The sequence below is a fragment of the Schistocerca serialis genome, chromosome 6 (assembly GCF_023864345.2).
Source record: "Schistocerca serialis cubense isolate TAMUIC-IGC-003099 chromosome 6, iqSchSeri2.2, whole genome shotgun sequence".
NCBI lineage: Eukaryota > Metazoa > Arthropoda > Insecta > Orthoptera > Acrididae > Schistocerca > Schistocerca serialis.
In genome coordinates, this window is record NC_064643.1 from 273484737 (window position 1) to 273497383 (window position 12647).

General features: G+C 37.2%; 1 protein-coding gene across 1 annotated transcript in view; it reads right to left on the reverse strand.

The window, feature by feature from the left end:
- The window catches only part of LOC126483618 (spatacsin), a 410710-nt gene that overhangs the window by 231955 nt on the left and 166108 nt on the right, over positions 1-12647 (reverse strand). The window contains exons 13-15 of the mRNA XM_050106663.1: positions 10810-11460; positions 6445-6615; positions 5741-5955 (exon numbers count right to left, since the gene is read on the reverse strand). Coding sequence (XP_049962620.1) covers positions 5741-5955; positions 6445-6615; positions 10810-11460 — 1037 coding nt within the window. The remainder of the gene's footprint in view (positions 1-5740; positions 5956-6444; positions 6616-10809; positions 11461-12647) is intronic.

Below are 12647 nucleotides of genomic sequence, written 5' to 3' on the forward strand. Positions count from 1 at the left end.
TCTCATATGGATATTATATTCAGTCCTCAATTTTCCAGCAATGAGTACTGAAACAGATATGTTTGCTGGAAACGTTAGAGTTGTAAGCAGGAATTATCAACAAAGTTATTCATTGATGGTCTCAACAATTACTGAATTATGTACCTACCCATTAGCAACTGGAGATTATCATGAATCTTTATACCAGAACAAGAATCTGTTTCAGAAAGTTCAACTGTTTTGCTTCATCGCAAGACAAGATGTTGAAAGTTTAATCAATGTATCAGAAATATATACAAGGGTCTGATGGTTCTTGATCTCCGGGAAAGCAATCTTGAAGAGTCCCATGAACATATTAGTATACAAAACAACAATTCTGGCTGCCATGATTGCAATCTTGATCTACACTACTGGCCATTGAAATTGCTACACCAAGAAGAAATGCAGATGATAAACAGGTATTCATTGGACAAATATATTATACTAGAACTGACACATGATTACATTTTCATGCAATTTGGGTGCATAGATCCTGAGAAATCAGTACCCAGAACAACCACCTCTGGCCATAATAACACCCTTGATACGCCTGGGCACTGAGTCAAACAGAGCTTGGATGGCGTGTACATGTACAGCTGCCCGTGCAGCTTCAACACGATACCACAGTTCATCAAGAGTAGTGACTGGTGTATTGTGACAAGCCAGTTGCACGGCCACCATTGACCAGACGTTTTCAGTTGGTGAGAGATCTGTAGAATGTACTGGCCAGGGCAGCAGTTGAATATTTTCTGTATCCAGAAATGCCCGTACAGGACCTGTAACATGCAGCCGTGTATTATCCTGCTGAAATGTAGGGTTTCGCAGGGATCGAATAAAGGGTAGAGCCACGGATCGTAACACATCTGAAATGTAATGTCCACTACTCTAAGTGCCATCAATGTGAACAAGAGGTGACCGAGATGTGTAACCAATGGCACCCCATACCATCACGCCGAGTGATACGCCAGTATGGCAATGACGAATACATGCTTCCAATGTGCATTCACCGCAATGTCGCCAAACACGGATACAACCATCATGATGCTGTAAACAGAACCAGGATTCATTCAAAAAAATGACGTTTTGCCATTTGTGCACCCAGGTTCGCCGTTGAGTACAGCATCACAGGCGCTCCTGTCTGTGATGCAGTGTCAAGGGTAACCGCAGCCATGGTCTCCGAGCTGATAGTCCATGCTGCTGCAAACGTTGTCGAACTGTTCGTGCAGATGGTTGTTGTCTTGCAACCGTCACCATCTGTTGACTCAGGGATCAAGACGTGGCTGCACGATTCGTTACAGCCATGCAGATAAGATGCCTGTCATCTGGACTGCTAGTGATACAAGGCCATTGGGATCCAGCACGGTGTTCCGTATTACCCTCCTGAACCCACCGATTCCATATTCTGCTAACAGTCATTGGATCTCGACCAACGCGAGCTGCAATGTCGCGATATGATAAACCGCAATCGCAATAGCCTATAATCCGACCTTTATCAAAGTCGGAAAAGTGATGGTACGCATTTCTCCTCCTTATACGAGGCATCACAACAAAGTTCCACCAGGCAACGCCGGTCAACTGCTGTCTGTGTATGATAAATCGATTGGAAACTTTCCTCATGTCAGTATATTGTAGGTGTCACCACCTTGTGTGAATGCTCTAAAAAGCTAAACATTTGCATATCACAGCATCTTCTACCTGTTGGTTAAATTTCACGTCTGTGGTGTAGCAATTTTAATGGCCAGTAGTGTATTTGTACATCTGCCACTATTTCCTGCGGTTTCCTTCTTATATGTTTATTCCTTCTTCTTTGTTATTTTGGTGTCAGCTACACTTTTATTCTCATTCTCCCTTTCCCTTACCTCTTACTTGTCAATTTCTCTCACTGTTGTTTCTATCACACCTTGTCTGTTGATAGTACTGTACAGTTGATTATCTCCTTGGTTTACTTTTATTGTGTCCCTGTTGCAAAGATGCCACTGGGTACCATATTGAACAGTCATGAAATAATCCCACTGTCTCTTTTGCTGGATGGAGAAAGCTCTGTTTCCGCCAAGTCTATCAGAATTTGTTCATGAGCTTCCTGCCTCTGTCATATACAGGAGGTATTCCCTCCTATCTGTGTTTTGCCAGTGATTAACAACATTTAACATTTTCGTTCTTCTTCATTTGATGGATTAGGCTTTTCAAGTCTGTCTCATCTTTATAAAATTCCTTCCATCTCTTTTGAGGTAGTCTCAGATTTCTTCTCCCATATATTTTACAATCTAAAGGTAATTTGAGAAGTCTTTTATGCATCTATCCTATGTTTAGAAATCCCATCGGATGTGAAGATGGATAATAAGCTCACTGGACAACAAATTAAGCCACACTTGCAGAAATAATTACGAGTGTTATTTAATACCATGTGATTTCGCCCCTGGACTTGATAACTACTTGGATTCCATCAGGAAGTGAATCCACAAGTTTATGCAGGTACTCCGCATACAGATTAAGCCACTCGCTGAGGATTAGATCACACAGTTCCAACAAACTCCAGGAATACTGATGTAGGAGTTTTACCTGCTGTTCCAACACGTCCCACAGATTTTCTGTGATGTCCAAGTCAGAGATTTTGCAGGCCAATTGAGATTTAATAGGGTGAGAGAGTGTTCAGAAAACCAATCACATACTCTTTAAGCCCACTGAACTTTGCTGTTGTCATCTTTATGTGCCTGTGTGTGAGTGTAGATAGTGAGCCACAAATAAGGCCACTTGACAGGGGTCTGTGCCTGACTTGCAGTGCGATTACTTTTGAGCTCCCTGGATCATCTTCAAATCCAAAAACAAAGTAAAACTAAATATGTAGTGTCCATTATTTTACAAAACTTAGAAAAACCTTGCACATACATGTTGAATTTACCTATGTAGCTGAGAATCATCAAACTGTCACGTCTGTATCAGAACCACATACCTGAATACTATGGTATGCAACTGTGGACCATATTTTAATAGTTAACTGGTAGAGGGAGGGGTAGAAGTGGAACAACGAGACTAGGAGAGGGGAAAGGTGGCTGGGGGTAGTGGGGTGGGGGGGGTGAGATGTCAAGAGCTCAATACCAGATTCTTATAAACAGCACATAATAATCTCAATCTGTTCCGCATTGTCAGAAGGAAGGAAGGAAGCAAGGTTAAAGTTTAATGCCCCATTGACATTGAGGTCATGAGGGGGAGGGGTAGAGCAAAGATAGTGAAGGAGATCAGCCATGCCCTTTTAAACAAACAGTCGTGGTATCTGCCTGGAGCGATTTAGAGAAATCACAGAAAACCTAAATCTGAATGGCCAAACACAGATATCAACCACTGTCCTCCCGAATGAAATTTCAGAGAGCTAACCACTGTGCCATCTCACATTGTCCAAACATTCCCAAAGAGGTGTCCCTTAGGTTCAATGTGTAGCACTTCCGAATTTATATGGTTCCAGCAAAGTGCTTTGATATTAGAAGATGTCATGCAAATACTGTTTTATTATTGTGAATTGAAGCATGCTCCCTGAAATGTATTTCAAAAATCCTGTCTGTTTTACTATGAGAGCTTCTGGACAGTTTCTGTGCTTCAGTTCATTATACGCACTTTGCTGCTGTGACTTCTGAGGCTTTTTTTTTTTATTCAAGCGGTGCTTCAATCTCATGAATAAATTTAATGAGTCTTAAACTGTAAATACAAATTGCTACTACGAAAATGTTTAGCAATTACTTCTGATATCCATCCTTTATAACTCACAGGCATATATGCGATTTTCTTGTCTTCCTGTTATCCTCTTAGCATACTATTACTCATTTTATGTTGTTGTTACCCATTTTCTGTAGCACCTTGGTTACTGTTGAAATCATATACCTGTTGCTTACTGCAACTTGTTTAATAATAGTGATTTCTTTGCTCCCCTCAAGCTCACTTAATGGCTGTTGGATTATTAGAACTGCCATTAAGCAAGCAAGAGAGGAGAAAGGCTGCTACAAAAAAGTAAAACACAACAGCAAAGTAAAATCAGTGATTTTATGCTAACAGGTGAATGGGAAGAAAAGAAAATCGTGGATACATCCACAATTTATACAAGACAGGTGTCACAACTAACTGCTACAGTTTTGTAGCACCAATTTCCATACAGGGTTTAAGACTTATGACATTCTTTGCTTCAGACCGAAGCACCAAATCAATAAAAGCCTCAAAATTTATGGTAGCAAGTGTATATAAATTGAAATGTGGAAAATATCTTAAAGTTAACACAGGTCACACAGGCAAGGCAACTGAAATATGTTTCAAAGATCGCACTTCATTTCACAATAATAGAACATTTGGTGAAAACCTAACATCAAAGCACTCTGTTGGAACCACTGATACACACTTGGAAGTATTACAAAATGAATCTTAAGTATGTCTCCTGCCAAGGTTTGAAAAAATTGAGATTTTTGCACACCGTTTACAAGAGCCAGGCAATAAATTAAATCAGCAGAACAATTTTATAAACAGTGCATTTGTTAAAAACTTCAGAGGCTCTTCCAATAATTCACATCGACATAGCACAAATATAAGCAACAGCCCCACTCACTGAGAAGAGACAATCGTGCATCATCTCACACACCACCCTAGCAGCAAAACGGCATGCAGACTGGCTTCCACACACACCGCTAAACTGTGAATTTTACAAAACCACAAAGCACAAGCAGATGCAACTAACTGTAACTGTTATATTCCATTCACTGTAATTTTAGTTGCTCACATAGTTTCAGTTTTATAATATTATTGTTTTATACCCTCTACAGTTCTATAATTCCAGTGTTTTACAGTAGTAATATTTTAAAACAATTCAGTTTTTGTTACTTTACATAACTCCACTTTTATAATTTGGCTATTTTACTTCTTTTGCAGTTTACAAGGCCTTGTTCTACAATCTTAATGTTTTTACATTAATTTTTATAATTTTAGCATATGACTCCCTCTTGTCACACAAGGTACTATAGTGTCTTGCTGACTGTAAATTCATTGTGGTTACACTATCCCTAATCCATTGTTCTACACTCTTGATATTTTAATGATGATTCTTACATAATTTTACTTTCTTTCATTTTACATAAGTATACTGAATGTAAATCCATTAAGCATACGACATCCCTCACACTACACCTCCTTGCTTTCTTCCCTGATCTCTCAATCTCTCTCAATCCACTTTTTCCCCTTTCCCCTCTTTTCTCTCCCCCTACCTCCACCAGTTACCTATTCAAAACACAGACCACAGTTGCAAGCACAGTATTCTGATGTGTGGTTCTGATAAACACACAACACATTGCTGATGTATCTACATAGGTAAATTCAATATTTCTGTACATTAATTTTCTACTTTTTGTTTATTTTCTATCTCAACCATCTGTTCTTAGCATATTGTTTCACTTTTTATGTGTTTTATTATTATCAATTATTAGACAACACCTGATAAAAATCAAACTCCAAAGAATAGAATGGCATTTGGGAAAATATCAAAAATTAACACAAGGATAGCTGGCGAAATATATATTTCATTTAGGCCCTGTATTTCACTTAATGATGACATCTGAATATATACATGGCTCTACACACCCCATGGTCAAGATCATTATTTTGTATAGCAGGAAAACCTAGGTGACAAAAAAGAACATTAAGCCAAAATTTAATGTTTTAATTCTTTCAACTATTATAGCAAACAACGTACCAACTTTTTCCACTAATAATTCAGTATTTGTTGTGGAAGTTTGTTCTTCTGAAACCAAATAATCTAAGATTTTATTTGCAGCTGTGATATGTACTCTCATAACTTCTGAGTTGGCACCCAACATTTCCACAAATGATACACAAGCACTTGTAATACAAGTGTCTCTGAAATTTTGCAATGCCACACCATGAGCATAGCTTGAAGCTTGCCTCGTCCTGAAACATGTAAATAATAAAATAATGATAACAAATTCAAATAGTGAAGTAAGAAATGTGATATAACACAATAACAAAAGAACTTTTAAGTATTCTGTAATGCTACTATTTAAGATAAAAAAGCACTTTTAACTATTCTGTTATGCTACTATTTAAGCTACTTAATACTTTAGAGCTGTAAACTTAATATTTAATGGCTTTTGGTAAGCTTGTTGTAGTTTAGTTTCGTCAAACAAAACAAATAATTAAACAAGAAAGAGATTATCTTGTGAAGGCAGATAACTACTAATGAAGAAAGTTCAGTACCAATAACTGAGCAAAAACACATTACATTCACTTTTATGTTCCTGTTGACTGCCCAGTACTGTGGTAAAGATTCTTGTATACCTTTTTTTTATCTTTCATCCAGGATTTTATATCACTGTTATCAAATGAAATTGATGGAAATAAAACATCAGAGATATAGAAAGGAACTATAAATAAACATACATCGTTTTTGATTTCCTCTTGTGGCACTTGAACAGTTCTACTAAAAAAGTATTTGCAGCAAAACTTGGCCGTCCTTGTTTCAAATAATACAAGTAATCCAATTTACATTTGTATCCATATTTAGAGACCAATTTTGGCATTGAAAAATGTGGCAGATCCACTGCCTCAGTCCTGTAATAACAACCATAATTAATAACAAAATTTGCAGACACAGTGCCAAATTCCAATAACTATAAAATATTTATCAATTCAAATTAATAAAAGTAATATTATAATCTACAAAGAAAAGTCTCTAAAATAAAGGATAATCAAACTACTTACATTGTATTAGCAAGGATCTAAACAAATAAATCTTAACAGAAACACTTGCTTTCAGGAATAGATGAGCTATCATGAGGCAAACCAGAGAAATGGATAGGCAAAATTTGATTATTAGGTGATTTATTTTCATCTGAGCACATCTTAATCAGTATTTTTACTTAAAAATTAAATAAAAATCAGAAGTATTTTTCAAATACTTCATATTTGCCCCTGACTGTACATTTATTATGATATCCAGTATTGCACTTCCAATATTTTGCTCATTTTCATGTGGTTGTAGCTGCAATCAAGATTAATCAACATTAGACATACCGCTGATGGAAACACATATGAGGGTGGTTTCATAGGTCTGGTAAATTTCCATGAAAGAATGGAACATTTTTGTTGCATCTTCTTGGTTGGTAAGCTGGATTATTCCAAGGATCACACAAAGAATTTCAACATAGTACAGCTTACAGCTCATTGTTGACAGCCATCTGAATTGGTCAGTGTGCCTGCTGTGATTGAAAATGGAGAAAACTGCAGTTATGAAACATTTTGATTTGAAGGGCTGGACTGCCAAACAAATCAAAACAGAATAGAACAAAGTTCACGCAGACCCTGAACCATCACTGAAGACCATTTTCTTTTGGATTAATGAATTTAAATGTGGTTAGTCAAGCACCAAATATGAAGCATGCTCCGGCTGTCCAATTGAGGTCTCCAGAAAGGAAAACATTGGCAAAACCCACAATATGGTAATGCAAGACTGCCAAATAAAAATTCGTGAGGTAACCGAGATTGTACGGGTCTCAACTGAGTGAGTGCATAGTATTCTGCGTGGACAATTGTCTATGAAGAAGCTGTGTGCGAGCTGGATGCCATGATTGCTCACAGTTGCCCAAAAGTGCATCTGACACATTTCAACACAATGTCTGGTGATGTTTAATCACAATCCGAAAGACATTTTGCACCAGTTTGTGACTGTTTGTGAAACCTGGATCCATCATTACACACCAGAGTCAAATCAGCATTCAAAACAATGGACAGAGGCTAGTGAAAGTGCACCAAAGAAGACAAAGACCATTCTATCAGCTGGTAAGGTGATGGCCACTGTTTTTTGGGATCTCCAACGAATAATCCTCATAGATTACTTGGACACAGGCAGAAGAATAACTGGACCCCATTATGCTTCATTGTTCAATCATTTGAAACCTGCGTTGGCTAAAAAAGAACAAGACTGGCACACAAAAAAAGTGCTCTTTCACCAGGATAATGCAGCATCCCACCCATCAGGGATAACAATGGCATAAGTGCATTAATTGGGCTTTGAACTGGTTGGTCATCCACCGTATTCATCAGTCTTAGCTCCAAGTGACTTCTTCCTGTACCATAACTTGAAACTTCAGCTACCTGCGAAGAAATTTTCATTAAATGAGGAAGTGATAGTTCTAGTCAACGAGTATTTTGCAGAGTTTGACAGAACCTATAAGGGTGAAAAAGCTAGAGAAGCACTGGACCAAGTGTATACCCCTTAAAGGAGACTATGTGGAGAAATATGATGAATCGTTTACAAAACAAACATTTCTTTTTTTGCTGTTTTACCAGACTTATCAAACCACCCACACAATGCAGCCACAAAAATCAAACTAAAAATTTCTCATATCCTGAATACAGAGTAGTAGTCAGCATTAATAAAAAGAATAAAAATGGCGTGAGCATCTGTGGCTTATGTCAGCCTTTATCACATACACTATCCGTATAAAGTATAAAATACATCACTGCAATATGAGAACATTGTATAAAAACACACAGATAAATGCAGCTCTGATTTTACGGCTGTGTGATGGACAAGATAAAAAAACTCATTAAAGTTAATTTGTGCTTACTGTACATGTCAGTAATAAAATCTGTAGTGGTCAAAACTGCTGGGAATCAGCTCTAATGTACTTAACACCATAGCCAGGACAACATTTAAGATGCAGGCAGGAATCCTAATACAAAACTCCTGATATAAAACCTTTGCAAGCATAGATAAGTATTCTCTTAGGTGCTGGTAACAGGAAATGAAGGACAATCAAATTTTATTAACAGTGAAAAAAGACATCTGCATGTCTGTAAAACAGAAAATATAGTAAAATGTTACATGGTCATGAAGGTACATACAACAATGTGGCATAGTTACAAAAGTTCTGGTATTACATAGCGGTCTGGACTGTAGACAATACACGGAGGTGACAAAAGGCTTGGGACACCCCCTAACATTGTGTTGCACCATCTTTTGACTGGCATAGTGCAGCAACTTGACATGAGATGGACTCTACAAGCCTTTGGAAATACTCTGCCTTGCTGCCTATATAGCCATCCACAATTGTGAAAATGTTGAGTGTGCAGGATTTTTGCACAAACTGATCTGCTGATTATGTCCCATAAATGTTGGATAGGTGACCAAATCATTTGCTTGAACTGTCTAAAATGTTCTTCAAACAAATTGAAAAAAATTGTGACCTGGTGCACTGTCATACATAAAAATTCCATTGTTCTTTGTGAAGATGAAGTCCATGAATGGCTGCAAACAGTCTCCACACTGCTGAAAAATTCGAGTCAATTATTGGTTCAGTGGAACCAGTGGGCCCAGTCCATTCCATGTAAACACATCTCATACCATTGTAGAGCCACCACCAGCTTTCACAATGCCTTGTTGACTACTTGGGACCTTGGGTTCATGGGGTCTGCTCTACACTCGAACCCTTCCATCATCCCTTACCAACTGAAGTTGTGACTCAACTGACAATAGTTTTCCACTCAACTAGAGACCAATCAATATGGTCATGAGCCCATGCGAAGTGCTGTAACTAATATCGTGCTGTTAGTTAAGGAATTAGCATTGGTCATTTGCTGCCACCACTCCACTATCCTAACAGATATGTTCATCGTACATCCCACATTGAATTCTGTGGGTATTTCATGCAGTGTTGCTTGTAATTGTATTACAAATTTTTGACATGTCTCCTGTAAGCAAACAAAATAGACTGCAAATGTATGTCGTGAGATGAATAAACCACAATTCCACAATTGTCTATTAGCACTGACAACTCTAGTAAACAGTGCTGCTCTCGGTCATTAAGTGAAGGCAATCATCATCCACTGTGTTGTCTGTGGCGAGAGTGAACGCCTGAAATTTGGTATTCTCAGCACACTGTTGACAGATCTCAGAACATTGAATTCCCTAATAATTTCCGAAACGGAATGTATGATGCATCTAGCACCAATTACCATTCTGTTTTCAAAGTCTGTCAGTTCCCATATTGTGGCCATAATCACGTTGGAAAACTACACATGTGAATCAGCTGAGTACAAATGACATCTCCGCCAATGTACTGTCCATTTACACCTTGTGTATGGGATAGTGCTGCCATCTGTTTATGTGTATATCATTATCCCATGACCTTTGTCACTTTAGTGTATGTCACATATTGTATGTATGTATGTATTTTATGTAAAATGGGGGCTCTGTGTAGGTGTCATGCCACAAGGAACCACACAGTTCAAACAAATTTGTATGTGCCAAATATAAAAGCATGAGCACTGTACTACTATGTTAAAAGCACCATCCTTACACTTGTTTAAGAGTATAACGTTTTATAATCTATAATGAACATGTCTTGTATTATCTTACTTATTAGGTGGGATGTCAAATGTGGAACGCATGCAAACATCACACCACAATACAACCAAACAGTGCAAACACATTCCTGTGTGTCAGACAATTGCAGCTGTAACTTGGAAATGACCAAAAGGTTGGAATTGCAATAATGGGTATTGTACGGCAAATATGAAGAGATTTAAAGGTCTATGAGTCTATGATAAATTGTACAAATTGGAAGTAGTTCCTTACATTACACATGAGAAATTACTAATGTTCAGCAAAACATGGACAAATCAAACCCAGTGCAATTTTTAATGCACATTTGAGTTGAAGATAGAGTACTGGAGAACTCAGCACATACAATGAGAAATACATTCTACAGAAAAAGTGCAGGAAGTGCTGAGAAAAATACTTACTGCTGCCAAGAAAAAAATTTCTGGCTATCAAATGGTGTACAGTTCTGCAGTAATTCATACACTGTGATATCTGGCACTTCATCAGTTTTTCTTTGAGACATCAGAGACATTTCTAAAAGAGGTAACTTCTGCAAGGTTGACTGAAAGATTTCTTTTGTTACAGGTGAGTTTTCTAGCTCCCCTTGCTCATATACAGCTGAGAGACTCTCACCACTGAACATTATCAATGCAATAACAACAAGTGGATGTTGTTTTAAAAATGTTTCTACATTGTTATCCCCTAAGTACTGTATGGTTTTAAGTATTAGATTATAAATGAATGCTGCATCTGTAGTATTAGGATTGAAATCTCTGAATGCCAGCCACAATTTAAACCAATGTAACTCGGTACTTTCACTATCAGGAAATGTTTCACACAGTTCCTGAATTTGTTCTTCCGTGTATTTACTGTCTTCCAAACACACATATGGCAAATTGTATAATTTATGCTTGAGTATGAGCTCTGTCAATAGCTGGTGAACACTTTGCAGACTTATATTAGCTGTTGGTGCATTTAGAATATCCTTCAGCCTGTGTAATGATGATGCCCTGGCAAATCTTCTGAGTATGCTGGAAATTCTAGTTTTTTCATGACTATCGAAGACTCCAAACCTGTAAAAATGTTTGCACATAAAATTATAAATGTGTATTAGATGAAGGTACAATATTAGCTGAAAGAGTTATTTAGGCTGTCACAAAGTCAATAAACTGGCACAAAATTCTACATAAAGAATGAATCATGGATCATTATTCATAATGATTTTCCTAAGCACAGACACTGTCATTGCGTATTTGTGATTATTCATCAATTACATCAATAGAAAACTCTAGCACTGTATATCCTTAAGAAGAGAATGCTCCAAACTTGCACTGTCTGGGCACCATTTCTTGTAAATCATGTCTGAAGCACAGACCACAATTTGTATGGAAGAGGATAACAAGCTGTAATGGAATGTTTTCATGTTTGATGATATTTCTTTGCATTACAGATGTTGAATACAACTGTAAGGGTAAATGAAGTCTAGCAAATCTGTTGTACACATCAGTTGATTCCCAGTCAGAGCCAATATGAAAAAATAGTTGCTACGAATGTGGAAGCTGAAAGCAAAATAAAAAATACTGCAACAAGCAGTGAGCAGAGCATGTGCTTGGAAGATGCTACTGCAAGATACTTCTTTGACAACTTTAACAGTCTACTGATTCCCACTGGAAACGTTCCATAATTTATAACAAATTTAGATTTACTGATGAGCTCCTTGTGACACATAAACAAACAGTTAATACTTTGTTGGCATTTCAATATATATTTCTAAAAACATATAAACAAGAAAGAAAGTTGGAACGATTGTTTGGTTCATACAATCTGATTTCACCAGTGAATTTTCTAATTCAAGTACAGCAAGATAGAAGGATCCTGACTGATAGCAGTTTCAAAGTCAGTGTTCACTGTTGGTGTGCTATCATGGACAACTAATGAAAATGAACATTACATCATCACACATTTATGGGAATGTTCACACAAAAAATTGAGGTTTATTTGTGAATTCAGTACACAATGTTTTAAGGATCTGATAAAAAAAAGTGGAACAGGATGTGGTCTATACAGGAAAAGATACTAAAAGAAATTCATTGTAATTAGTTTCATGTTACATGGATGATTTACATGATAAATAACATATATAAATGATGAGCAACTTCCATAGACATCACATACACAGAAAATACACATTATAGCCAAGTCTGACAGCATAGCAACAGGTTCCCTCTTAGTCTTATACTGTCTGATATTTTCATGGATA